This window comes from Eubalaena glacialis, chromosome 8, assembly GCF_028564815.1.
Source record: "Eubalaena glacialis isolate mEubGla1 chromosome 8, mEubGla1.1.hap2.+ XY, whole genome shotgun sequence".
Lineage (NCBI taxonomy): Eukaryota > Metazoa > Chordata > Mammalia > Artiodactyla > Balaenidae > Eubalaena > Eubalaena glacialis.
Genome location: NC_083723.1, coordinates 114,875,904 through 114,889,248, shown reverse-complemented (window position 1 = coordinate 114,889,248; position 13,345 = coordinate 114,875,904). Strand labels below are relative to the sequence as shown.

Here is a 13,345-nt window from a genome sequence, read left to right as displayed (position 1 = left end):
CTGAAGCACAGTTTGAGGCAGGATCGGGTAAGAGCTCGTGCTGAAGAGATAGGCAGGGATCAGAGCGTGGGAGGGTCTCGTAAGTCTTACGAAGGAGGTTGGCCCTTACCTCTCACGTGATGAGGCGGAGGAGTTTTCAGCAGTGGAATTCCAGAAGTGTGACCCTGCCCATTCAGAACACCGAAAAGCCTTTGCCTACCACGTCGCCCTCGTTTAAGTCTTCCAGGTGCTGTCACCTATGATTTTCATTGTTATTTATGCTGTTGTTGGTGTTCTGTATATTATAGGTAAACGTCCAAAAAAAGGAATGGCAACAGCCAAACAACGTCTTGGGAAGATCCTTAAATTGAACAGAAATGGCCACGCACGTTTCTTTGTGTGATGGAGCTGCGGTTGTGGTCGCTCTTCCATTCGGAGACCGGTCTCGGGGTACGGGAGCCTGGAGCTTCCACGCGCCCCCGCTGAAGCAGTTTGCATGTACCGTAGGGAACACTGCCTGAAGAACAAAATGAACCTGATGCTGCATTTTCACTGTGCCACACCCACTCAGCAATAACCATTTTGGACCTGGTGGGGAGAGGAAGAAGGAGGGTAGAACCTTAAAAAGAGACCTTGAACTGGAAAGGGTCTCTTGTCAGGGCTTGAATTTCATTTTGTTGTTGGTAGTGTTTTGATTTATTTTCAGTGGTAGGGTAATGAATTATCAATAATTTATTTAACAGATTTTTTTTTAAAGTTAACAGCTTTTAAATTCTTTCTTTTTTAAAGCTATTTATTTGGAAGATTTCTGGAGAAATATCTCACTAATTTAGATTTAAGAATGTGAAGGTTTTTAAATTATTTTTGATAGTGTGTGTGTTACATGTGGGGAAGAGCCACGGTAACAGTAACTAGTCTGGACTCTTAAATTTGCTATTCAGGTTAAAGTCTTAAACAGGGATTTGATGCATTAATTATTTTAAATTAAGATGTATATGAAAATCATTTTATTTTATATAATTCATGTGTTTTTTATAAGCTATTAGCTTCGCTTTTGCTAACATCCAAGGTGCATACTGTTATCCAGGTCGATTACCTATATCCCACCTTCCCTCTGCACTCCTCATCATTTCGTAACGACACAAGACTCTTCTCTTTGCAGGGAAACGCTTTCATAGCCAATGTGTAAGAACTACATAGAAGACCCCACATGTCTTATTTCATTTGACATTGCAATTTTCTTCTAAATAGAAAAATAGGCTTCTTGCATTTTCATTTTTTGCTGATGATATCTGGGTCCCAAAGAGTACAGCTTTAATATCTTTTTCCTACTTGTGGGAAAAGTATTATAAGTTTGGTTAAATTGTCATGTTTGTAGTTTTTCAAATACATTTGTAACTACAGAGGGCCTTCTTCATACTACTGGTGTTGGAGGGCAGGACCAACACCTGCCACAGAGGTTATATTTTATGACGCTTTTATTCTGTATACCTAATTTGTTGGAAAATATGAAATATGGTTTGACTTAGAATATTCAAATCTGCATAATAAGCCGTAATATAATAAGACTATACTATATTAAGTTGTATAGAAGCAAGCATGTTGGAGTAGATGATTTGGGTGTGTGTGTGTGTGTTTAGTTTTTATTTCTTAACCTTCTAAAGAATTATTTAAGATACGGATTTGGAGTAAAATGGGTGCTTTTTGCAGTTTCTTCCATCTGTCCTAACTTAACCAGTGCATAGTGAGGTTAAGTATCTGGTTGAGCTTTAAGGAATCATTTCTCTCCTTCGTGCACAATTTTTACTAAGTGCCAGTTTTCAGTTGCTTGCAATAGCTTATATTTTCCTTTTCCGCCCCCCATGACATAAAAACAAGTGATTGCTGGGGGGTGGTGGGGCGGTGGAGATATTCCCAGTTCTGACAATAGAGCATTTTACAAGTTCCTACAAAGAAAATATAGGCAAATTGGATAAAATTTATTTTTATGGAGAAGAAATACGGCCATATTATGGGTTTGTCTTTTTTTTTTTTTACTCAGCAAGGTAGCAGGACTTTCCCTTCTGTATTAAGTATCACTTGAAGAGCTAAGAAAAAAAAAGTCTATACCATTATCTGTCATGGTCACATTCAGATGTGTATTTTCATAGAGAAATATTTCTTACTCTGCCTCCGTTCCAGTGTTTCGTGGAATATATATGAAATATCTTACAAATTAGCCTTTTTGGTCCAAGTGACTGGACCACTGTCTGGGTCTTGGTGTCAGGAAGAAGAATTTTTATGGGAGTACTAAGTGTCTATAATAGGCCTACTTAAACTCTGTACGCTATGCCAAAACTAGGTAGAGATAGGTACAGTCAGTCATTTGTTGGTCATCAGAGCTCAAGATGTCAAAAATGTGGGTCTGCCTGTTTCTCCCGCCTTCCCCGCACAATATATTACTGTGATGTTTTGGTTTTCTGTAGACACCATTTTAGTGTTAAAATACACATGTTTTGGTGTTAGTTTAAGCAATGAGAATTATAATTTCTTTTTCCAGCTACATTATGATTTGGGTTCTTTTGTTGCCTTTACATTTTTCACAGCTCTAAGTATTTTTAATTACCTTTTTTTTCTTAGCTATAAAAATGAAAATAAATAATTTATTTTTATGAATTAAAATTGTAGCCAGTATCTGCCCTGTGTACTTAGGCTGGTAAATACTAATTTTAAGTAGCCAGTATGTTGAACTTTTAAGTGAAGGAACTGTGGATTCATTTTTGGCAGTGTTAGCCCATTAACTGGCTAAGTTCAAAAAACTTTCAGTAACATGAAATAACCACTAAAACAGAATACATGTAATTTTTTTGTGTATTGGTAAAAATTCAGCCACTGATCCAGTGACTTCCTTGTCAAACCTCTTGTAAAATCACTGGCTGTGATGCATCCCTTTATCTTGTGGAAATGACAGAACTTTGAAGTAACTCAGCATCTGGAGTCGACTGCAATAGACAGCCTTTCGTCTTTCCCTCAGTCTCATTTATTATGTGTTGTACAAACCCTGCAACCTAGGAAGAGAGCAGTGGTGGCATTTAGCTAGTTATAAGCAAATACAAATTATGTCAAACACTTATGATTTAACATATGCAATTTTAAGTGTAGTAGTAGGTAATCATTTTCCTGTATTGATTCAAATAAGTGACTTCTGTTAACCTGGGATCCACTGTACTGTAATTCATAATGTCACATAATATTATGCTCTCCAGTATTGATTAATGGTGTAAACTATACAAAGCTGGCAGTTTATAATAGTTCAATACCTAGAAATACTTTGAACTTCATAAGTATCAGTTAATTTTTAAAGCATACAGAATTGAAAATTCTGACCGAAACCATCTTATAAACTCAGAAAACAAGCCCATCTTTATCACTACTTAGCACTGAATACTGCTTTATTTTTTTTTTGCTCTATTTTTTAATAATCCTAATTATTGCCTTTTTAATGAACTCTACTGTATTTATTCATATGAGATCAGCAGGTATTTATCAGACATCTACTGTGTGCCCAGCACTACTTAGTACTGTGGGGGGCATATAAAGTTGAAGCTGTATTGTTTGCTCTTGAAGGTATCTTCTCCAGGAAATAAGCAGTATTATTTTCACTTCTAAGCAAACTTAAGCAAGAGGGCCCATTCATAAAACAAAATAAAACAAAACTTTATTAGTTTTAACAGAGATACACTATACAACTGTAGAGGTAGAAGTAAAAAAATTTTTTATATTTTCAAAATTTAAAAAACATTTCCAAAGTTAATAATTTAATGTTCGTAATCATAGGGGCATGTTATAGCATGAAAGGGAGGAGAAGACCTTGGTGTTTGTCCAGGTTCTGCCCTTTATGTTTCAGCTTTGTGACCTTGAAGAAGTCACTTATTCTTTCTGAGTCTTAGTTTTCTCATTTGTAAAGTTGGATCAAAATGCAGTTAAGAAAAACACAGGAAAGCATTCCTTAATCTATGAACACTTCATATTTGCAGAGGATTTATCATTATTTAAGTTACAACTGACAACAAATGCACATTTATATGCATTTTTAAATGAAAACTGCTGTTAACTCATAAAATTTGCTTCATATCAAACATATGCCCAGAGCTTGCTACCTAAAAAATCTGAAGAATCTCTAACAAGATGCTGAATTAAAGTCAGAATCAGTGCATGAAGTGAAAGAAAAAGGAATGAGATGCTTTATGGATAAGAGTGAGAACGTTTATCCTCAAGTAATCATTAAGATGATTTAAAGTAATTAAAAGATAATTTTAGGTTTTTCTCAAAGAGTACTGCTTCATAGATTCTGCATACTCTTCAGGGCACTAGCATAAGGTAAAAATAAGTCATGGAATTAAAATGATTTAACAACTATCCATGGTACTAGGGCGGGAAAATAAGGTGGTAGATAGACGGGGATCAGCAAAGACAGCTGCGAGTTGGCCAGCAATGGCTTGTTGGGTAGAGAGAGAAACAAACCACTGTAGTGTAGGAAGGGAGACTTGACTGGACAGCTTCAGAAGAAAAGATTCTGCTTTTTTCAAGAAATGCTCTTTATAGTGATGAGTCAGCTCCCCAGAGAGCTGATGAATAATTGTACGGCCCAGTATACTACTGCCAGAAGTAGCTATTGCAGTATATAAGCATCTTATGATTTCATATTAAGAGACGAGGGCTTTATATAAATTTGAAATTTTTTCAGAAGTTCATTTTTCTCGTTAATTATTAAGCTAATTGCCTCCTCCAAAAAGAGAAAAGATCACCAGTCATTTTTAGATGCCCTAAACCTTCATCTAAAGCAGTTTTGAGAAGGTTGAACATCAGATCTTTAGCTTAAGAAGAGAGACAAATGAAACCCAGCGAGGGCAGTGACTCGCCTGGGGTCACAGTGGATCCCAAACCTCTGGCACTTTGCTTCCTACAGCCGCCCCTGTTGTGTGACACTGTGAGCCCTCTGCTCGTCCTGTGGCGGGTGATGTTGATAGACCTTCTAGAAGCCAGGTGGGAAGAAAGGGGAAGAAGTCACATACTCGCTACATTGCTGTTGAACGTAATGTAATGTTAATAATGGAGCCTTACTAAAAGCCCTTCCCTTATTTTTGATTTTTTTTTCAGTGAACGTCATGCCGTAAGTCAAATATTTGCTATCCCTTACATAAAAATTTTTTAAGTTAAGGATGTTAAGAAGCAAATGCCTGTTTTCAAAGCAATTAGCTTATTGTGACTGTGGTTTTATTCTGCTATGGTGGGGATTTTTTCCCCTTTAATGGGTATGGGAAGATAATGCTCATTAACCTGCATCCTGCCCCATAGTCTCCCTCTCACCCTTCCTGTCCTTCCTAGTGTCCTGAAGCTTTGTCTTAACAAGCGCAACATTAAATTTTCTTTGTTAAAGCCTTTTTGAAACTGTATTCAGTGATTCTTCCAACAAGTTTATCTGCTCTGCACTATTTCACTAATAAACCCTGGCTACCACGTAGCCCCTGACCTCCAAGTAGTTTACCTATGCAAGACCTGTCACATCCTGAATTCACTTTTCTTTATTTCAGAAAGCACCCCTAAATGGAACTTAATCAAAGATAAACCTTGTCTCCACCCAGTTTTATTTTGGCCATTTCCTATTCAAAATGTCAGCTATTTTCCCCCAAGATTTTTCACCAAAACAATGATAATAAGTGCTGGAATATATACTATTTTGCAGGAATAAAATAACCCAGAAATACTCATATTTCTTTGGTGGATTTTGGTTGGTAACTGTTAGCAGCAGGAGGTGTAATATATAACGAGGAGTTGATTCCTTGCCTAGAATCATTTCTTCCCTCTAAGAGTCATAGGATTCACCTTTTATTTTTACAAAGCATACATATAACTTCCACGTTATAGTCAGGGACCTGAGGTGTAACTTGCTAAGTGAACCCCAAGGTTATTTTATCTTGCAAAAGAAACCTAAACCAAACTAAGGGCCTTACATTTATGGTTAGACTGAATCAAAAGCTATAACCTCAGTTTTTCCGAAAACAGCTTCTGACTGCAAAGCAAGTCATGCAGTTGTTAGGTATGAAATAGCACTGATCAGGAAATGCACATGCGTCTTGGCAGACGGCATTTCCTTCCGAAAAGACTTTTCTACTTTTAATATAAATTAAGCCATAACAGTTTCATGCTGTGGAAAGAGGGTGAAAAGGTTCATTTTAAGAGATTATATAATATGAACTTTCACATTTACTGTGAAATGTCGGACTTTGCCAGTGCTTCAGCAGGTTTGTTTGATTTTTGGGGGGGTGGGGGGAGGGTAAAGGGTGGTGACAGGGAGGGGTAGTATTGGTTTTAGGGGGTTTAAATCTGTGAAATTTGAAAAGGGACAGTTGTTGGCTATGGTATTTACTAGTTTTGTAGTAATGTTTTGCTAGCCTGACTGACTTTCCTGAGCTGATTTTCATGCCCATGGTCCCAGGTGACTGTTATCCTTTCTCGTTCGGGGTGTCTGCAGAGTAGTGTCTTGTGTGGATAGGCGGTCAGTGTGTGTGCACATGTGTGTCCTTTGAATAGAGAAGCACACTGTGATGACAGAGTGAGGTGTGGCTGGGAAGTGGGATGCTGAAGCTTTAAGAGCATTTTTTTTCGATTCATAACAGTATTTCCCATCTTTTGCCTGCAGGCAGGGAAAGTGTACAGTATTTATTTTGTTTCTGTTTTAAATTTGTAAGTTTTTAAGTAGCTTACATTGGTTATTATAGGGGAGGACAAGTGACTTGTTTAAAGTTGTATTTGGTATTCCTACTTTCCAATTTCTGTACTTTAAAATATTGAAATTAAAATTGGTATTAATTCTGTTTTGATTTTTTTTAAGCACTCGGTGTATTTTTTGCTCATTTTGTTTGAAAGCATAAATGTTGAAAGTTGTATAAAATGTGTCTTTGAAAGAAAAAAATCTGAATTCTATATCCAGTTCTGACTTTCTGTTCCCTTTTTCTGCTTATTGAGTCTTGGGAGAATTACTTGAGAATGTGAAAAACTGTGTCAAACTTACGCTCCTTACTAGTTCTGAAGGTGTCAACGTAAAAAGTAATGTGTCTTATTGCTTTATGGGATGCGTTGCTGGGGAAGCAGTTGCTGAAACAGGAACACAGAGGGGTGACTGGGGAGAAAAGGCTGCTGCTCTGTGGCCACGGGTGTGGGTGCTTCCCGACGGTCACTTAAGAGCCCTCGTTGTCCCCAGCCTGGGTCCCCCGCAGACGTTTCCTGAGCACCTACAGAGTCCCGGGCCCTGCTTAGTGCCAGAGCTACAGGGTGAACAAACAGCCCCAGTTTTCGGGGAGCTTCTGTGGCTGTGAAAGGCGAGGGAGAGCGAGGCGCCCTGGGCCTGGCTGCCTCGTGCAGGTGAGAGCGAAAGTGCAAGTTTACCGAGGAGGACCAGGCGCCTTCTGGACACGGTGCTCTGAGGGCTCCCAGCTCCAGGCCTGGGGGGATCTGAGTGTGCCGGTACAGAAGACCCAGGAAGCAGGACCAGTGCGGGCAGCGCTTCAGCACGGAAGAGGGGCCTGGGAAGGGGGCGGGGAGGAGCAGCCCGAGCCGCGCTGGTTCCTGGAAGGCAAGGCAACCGAAAGGCTTGAGGCCTCAGCTCTTTCCCTGCCCAATACCTGCAAGAGCGTAGGAGGTGCAGAGGGCACACGCCTCAGCAGCCTCACAGGAGTGCTACCCAGGGCACGTTTACACCTCCCCTTTCTACTTCTTGGCCTGCTTTCGGCCAGCTGATGGAAACCCAGATCTGAACAAATCTGTTCTTTCGTAAAAGTCCGCATACTGTCTGTAAGCCTTTGGGGGTGTTGACCCTTCATTAAGCTCGTCTGTTAGAATCGATGATCAGGACGTGCTGTCCTTAGACTTTAGCCGGATTTTCGTGTTTCTGCCAAGCAGTGAGATGGTGAGACACACCAGTAGGGATGCGGGGCGTCGGAGAGTGCAGGAGGGGTGGCGTCTTAAGTCCTGTGCAGGCAGGCAGGGTTTGGAAGAGGAGCGAGCCCTCGTTACCTTTGCTTGAGTACTCGCTGTGGACAAGGCATATTTTCATTTCTTCCTCACAGCAGCCCAACGAGCCAGGTGCTGTCCTTCCCATCCTGCAGATGAAACCGAGGCCAGAGGGTAAATAACGTGTCCGGGTTCACACTGCTAATGAGTAGAACTGAGACTGTAATCAAAGCCCAACTCTAAAGGCCATGTTATTTCTCTGATTATTTTTAATTATTGTATACTTTCAATTATTGAAAAGGAATAGATGGTCTTTAGGAATGGTTTTGTTCTAAAATTGTCTTTGTAGGCACCCATTTTGAATCAAAAATGTATTTTCCTACAGACGTTTCCTGTCACTCAACTAAAGTTTTGAGTCTGTACTTCCCCAGGAGCTGGGCACACATGAAAGAGTGCGGTTTCTCTTCTAGGACCTCACCTTCTAGTGAAGTTCGGGCTGTACACAAGGGACACGTGACACATGAACCGAGCATGAATTCCCACGGCTGCAGTCCCCGCGGGCCTGCGCGGCCCCTGCGGGATGCGGGGATGCGGGGATGCGGGGATGCCCTGATGCCTCCCGCGCTGCCCCCTCGGCCCTGGTGAGTGGGTCGGCCCAGGTGAGGAAGGAGAAAGAGAAGAACGGTTCTGCCTGCGCGAACGCCTTCCGGAGCCTGGCTCCTCTCTCACCCCCACTCCCATCCACGTCTCCTCATCTTCATTTGCTTTCGGGCTCCCCCTTCTCCCCTTCCTTGCCGGGCTCTTCCCACCCTCGGTCCCAGAAATACTCTTTAGGCTTTTTAAAGGGCTAGTTCTGAAGTTTCGTAGATTCACATTCCTTCTATGCCAGAGTTGGAGAACAATAAAGGGCCTAAAAATAGACAGTAATACGTGTAAATTTCCTAAGTTTTTCTAAGGCAAATATAACCTGGGACAAAAGATTCACAAGAATAGTAAGAAATAGTATTTGACCTTCCCCTATGCATTTATTCTAGAAGCTTCCATACCTAGGGAACTTGACATACATTTCAGGTTCTGGAATAACGCACACCAAGTTAGTGGTGGCCGGTGACCTCTGGGGACTAGGAATAGGGATGGGGAGATCACTGAGGCTGGGAACTTGCACACACTTTGGTTTAATGATTTTTGTTTTCTAATTCAAATAACGTATCAAATCTGTAATTAAAAAAGACAAATGTGTTCTACCACAGGGTATGGATTAGCTGCCCTAAGGAGGCTAATTATACCATGGTACGCATTCACACCCATCAGAAGTCAGTCCCTGCTGCTCCCTGGGGCTCTGCACTGGTGAGTGAGCAGGGCTGGGCCGGGTCAGGATGCTGAATGGGACACAGAGCAGGTCACCCGGGGGGAAACACTCCCTCCTCCCCAGCTCTCAGCCTAGTCCGTGCTCCCATCGCTGTGCTTCTCACTCAGCAGTGCCCCTTGTCTTGTCTGAACAACCAGCCTGAGTTTAGGCCTAGGACTACATGTATTACTCTCCTGTCATCAGCATCTCCCCAGAGTTTGGCACAAATCTCACTAAAAATACATTGAATAAACACATGAACAAACACGGATAGTCCTCATTTTCATGATTCCCTCCCCCATCCCTCCCTCCCTTAGAACCTGAAACTTAAAACTTTATGGTAATTCTTTGCAAACTTTACTGTATATAGGTGTGACTTGATTTGAAAATACAGATTATACTAATAGTTATTGTGTAAAACTACAAAACAGATTAATTAGGTTAAGAAAGGTTTTTGTTTTTTTTTTCTACCAAAACGAAAGGAAAAAAGTGCTTCCTGAAGGAGTTACTGGATTCCACAGAGCAGTATTTTCAGAGCTTTGAGGTAGGACCCTTCATGGGTGCTGCTTGCTCTGCTTTAATTCCTGGGCAGGGTGATGATCAGGGAAGGGATTGCTGTGTACTCCCCTCCTACCCAGAGACCGGCTCTGTGTAAGGCAGGGTATTGGGAGGGCAGTGTGGTCAAGCCACAAAGCAACAAAGTCTTGTTATATGGTTGCTCAGACAATGAGACTCCCACTTCCCCATGATACACACTAAAGAGGGGTCACGCAGTGATTGTTCCCAGAACTGAGGTTTGCCCACGGTGACCGCTACATCCCATAAACAGCAGAAGGACCTTTCAAAACAGGTTCACTCCCTATAAAAGGATTTAACTGCCTCATAAGCAAGTCTCTACTATGTTTCAAGTCACCACTTTCTGCTCACCATATTCTATCCTCCCAACTCTTTTACCTTCTATGTCTTCACTGTTATTTGTATAATTTGTATTACTGTCTTTATTTATTGTCTTTTATCATGTGTCATGTATTCCCCCAGGTTTTCATTCCTGCAATGGTTTTTTTGGTCTCACTTGGATGTCCAACCCCTGATCTTTCCCACTATCTCTTACACTCCCTTCACCTTCACTCTCCTTCCAACCCAGATTGGTTTCCATGATCTATTAAGACAATTTCCCCTTTGTAAAGGCCCTCTAAAACTTGTCCTGATCTCCCTCCAAGTTGTTCTCAAAAGGTAAAACCCCAATCCAAGTTGAACCCAACTTCCCTGCAACTCAGAAGCAACTAATCTCTGCTGGAAAAAAAACCAATCGCATAACCAGGTTGACTGGTTTAAGTTTAAATTTATGATCCTCAAACTTACATGGGACTTAATATTGTCTAGCATGCCTGTGTTTTTGTGGGAAACTTGCTCTTCCATTCTCTGAAACAAGCTACGATCCTGGGGTTACATCTTCTCCTTCCCTGGTCTCCACTCTAGCCCCACTTGCAGCTGATAATCCTTCTTCACAACTCACTGGGAAAATAGAAGCCTGAATTAGTTTCCCGGGCTGCGATAACAAATTACCACAAGCTGGGCTTAACACAACAGAAATCTATTCTCTCACAGTTCTGGAGGCTAGAATCCAAAATCAAGATGTTGGCTGGGCTGTGCTTCCTCTGAAGGCTCCAAAGAATCCTTCCTTGCCTCTTCCTAGCTTCTAGTGACTGATGGCAATCCTTAGCTTTCCTGGATTTGTAGGCATCATTACAATCTATGCCTCCATTGCTATATTGTAAGCAGATAAGGTAGGGGATCCCTGGAGAAAGAAAACCAGGCATGGCTTTCTTTTTTTTTTGGCCGCACCGTGTGGCATATGGGATCTTAGTTCCCCGATGAGGGATCGAACCCATGCCTGCTGCACCGGGAGTGCGGAGTCTTAACCACTGGACCGCCAGGGAAGTCCCATGGCATGGCTTTCTTGACACAAGAGAAACCATTTTAGGCCTAAGCCATTTTGAGATCTAGGCCTGGACACAATGCTTGCCCTTGAACAGGTCTCAGTAATTATGGTCTTAAGGGAACAAAAGAACAAACTGTCACTAGGCAAGAGAAGTAACAACAGCAAAGATAACAAATCAGTTGCAAAGACTCCCAGTTCTCTTTCAATGGTAAAGACTAGTCTGAAGCACTTACGTGAGCTGTTTTGCAGAATTTAAACCCCCCTCAGGTGCTCAACCACCAGATAAACTGGAACCTAAGGGATGATACTGTTGTCCTTTTCTGAACCTCGTGACTTCAATCAACTAAAGCTTGGGCTCTGTCAACTTTGCCCCAATTCTATGCTGACTTCTGCTCAAGCCCTTTCATGAATATGCACTTACCCTTAGCTTAAAACTTCCCCAATTTTGCTGTTTGGGGAGACGCTGCTTTGCGAAAGCTCTCCGGTGTTCTCCTTACTTGCTGCAGGTAATAAATCCTTCCTTCTCCCAGTCGATCTTTGGCTTGGTTGTATCTTTTGGCTCAACACCCAACCAAGAAACGAACCCAGTTTTCGGATAATAGCATCATCCTTCCTTTCTTTTTTAAAAAATGTTATTATTACAAAACAATACTAAAACCAGAATTAAAATTTAAAAGTTAAGGGAATTCCCTGGCGGTCCAGTGGTTAGGACTCAGTGCTTTCATGGAGGGCGGGGCCCAGGTTAAATCCCTGTTCCAGGAACTAAGATCCCACAAGCCTCGTGGTGTGGCCAAAAATAAATAAATAAAAGTTAAATTAAAAATAAAATTTTATTAATAATTAATTTTTTACACAATTAAAAAAATTTACCCAGCAATCCCACCACTGGGTATATACCCAGAGATAAACATAATTCAAAAAGACACATGCACCCCAATGTTCATTGCAGCACTATTTACAATAGCCAGGTCATGGAAGCAACCTAAGTGTCCATCAACAGATGAATGGATAAAGAAGATGTGGCACATATACACAATGGAATATTATTCAGCCATAAAAAGGAACGAAATTGGGTCATTTGTAGAGACGTGGATGGACCTAGAGACTGTCATACAGAGTGAAGTAAGTCAGAAAGAGAAAAACAAATATTGTATATTAACACATATATGTGGAATCTAGAAATATGGTACAGATGAACCGGTTTGCAGGGCAGAAATAGAGACACAGATGTAGAGAACAAACGTACTGACACCAAGGTGGCGGGGGTGGGGGGGATGAACTGAACTGGGAGATAGGGATTGACATATACACACTAATATGTATAAAATAGATAACTAATAAGAACCTGCTGTATAAAAATAAATAAACAATTTTTAAAAAAAATTAAAAGAACAGTTAAAATCCAAGAGAAAAATTGTCCCTCATCCCATCCCCTAATTAATTCATTTTTATTTGTCTGTGTTACTATCTACTCTTGATCCATACACTTAATAGATTTTTGCACTTTCGTAGTAATATTATAAATAGAATTTTATGTTCATTTTAAGTTAATGTAATACTATAAGTATCTTTCCCCCACAATCCTTCCGCCCCTCAACTTTCCTTTCCCACTTTTCCTGTACCTCCTACTGCATACTCTCTACAACCAGTGTCAGTGCCAACAGCACTGGGTCCTTCCTCAGCTTTCTCGACGCCCATTCAAAAATATCCCGCCACATTCACACACAAATGGGATTCTCTTCTTGCTATCGATTTAAACATTTTTATACAGCTTTCTTTTTTCACTTAACAACACATCGTGGATGTCTCTCTAGGTCAATAGGCAGAGATTCAATGCACGCTGGTTCGAGCTGTGTTAACAGTCTGGACGACGATCAACCGCGTTGCTCCCAGAACCCTTCCCCCTCCACACAAAAGCTTTTTTTTTTTTTTTTTTTTTAATTTTTATTTATTTATTTATTTATTTTTGGCTGTGTTGGGTCTTCGTTTCTGTTGCGAGGGCTTTCTCCAGTTGCGGCGAGCGGGGGCCACTCTTCATTGCGGTTTGCGGGCCTCTTACCGTTGCTGCCTCTCCTGTTCCGGAG

General features: G+C 41.0%; 1 protein-coding gene across 1 annotated transcript in view; it reads left to right on the top strand.

Moving 5' to 3' along the window:
• KDM7A (lysine demethylase 7A) overlaps positions 1–2,040 on the top strand; it is an 85,853-nt gene extending 83,813 nt beyond the window's left edge. The window contains exon 20 of the mRNA XM_061198807.1: positions 288–2,040. Within this exon, the coding sequence (XP_061054790.1) occupies positions 288–382 (95 nt within the window). The 3' untranslated portion in view covers positions 383–2,040. The remainder of the gene's footprint in view (positions 1–287) is intronic.
• Positions 2,041–13,345: the final 11,305 nt, after the last annotated feature.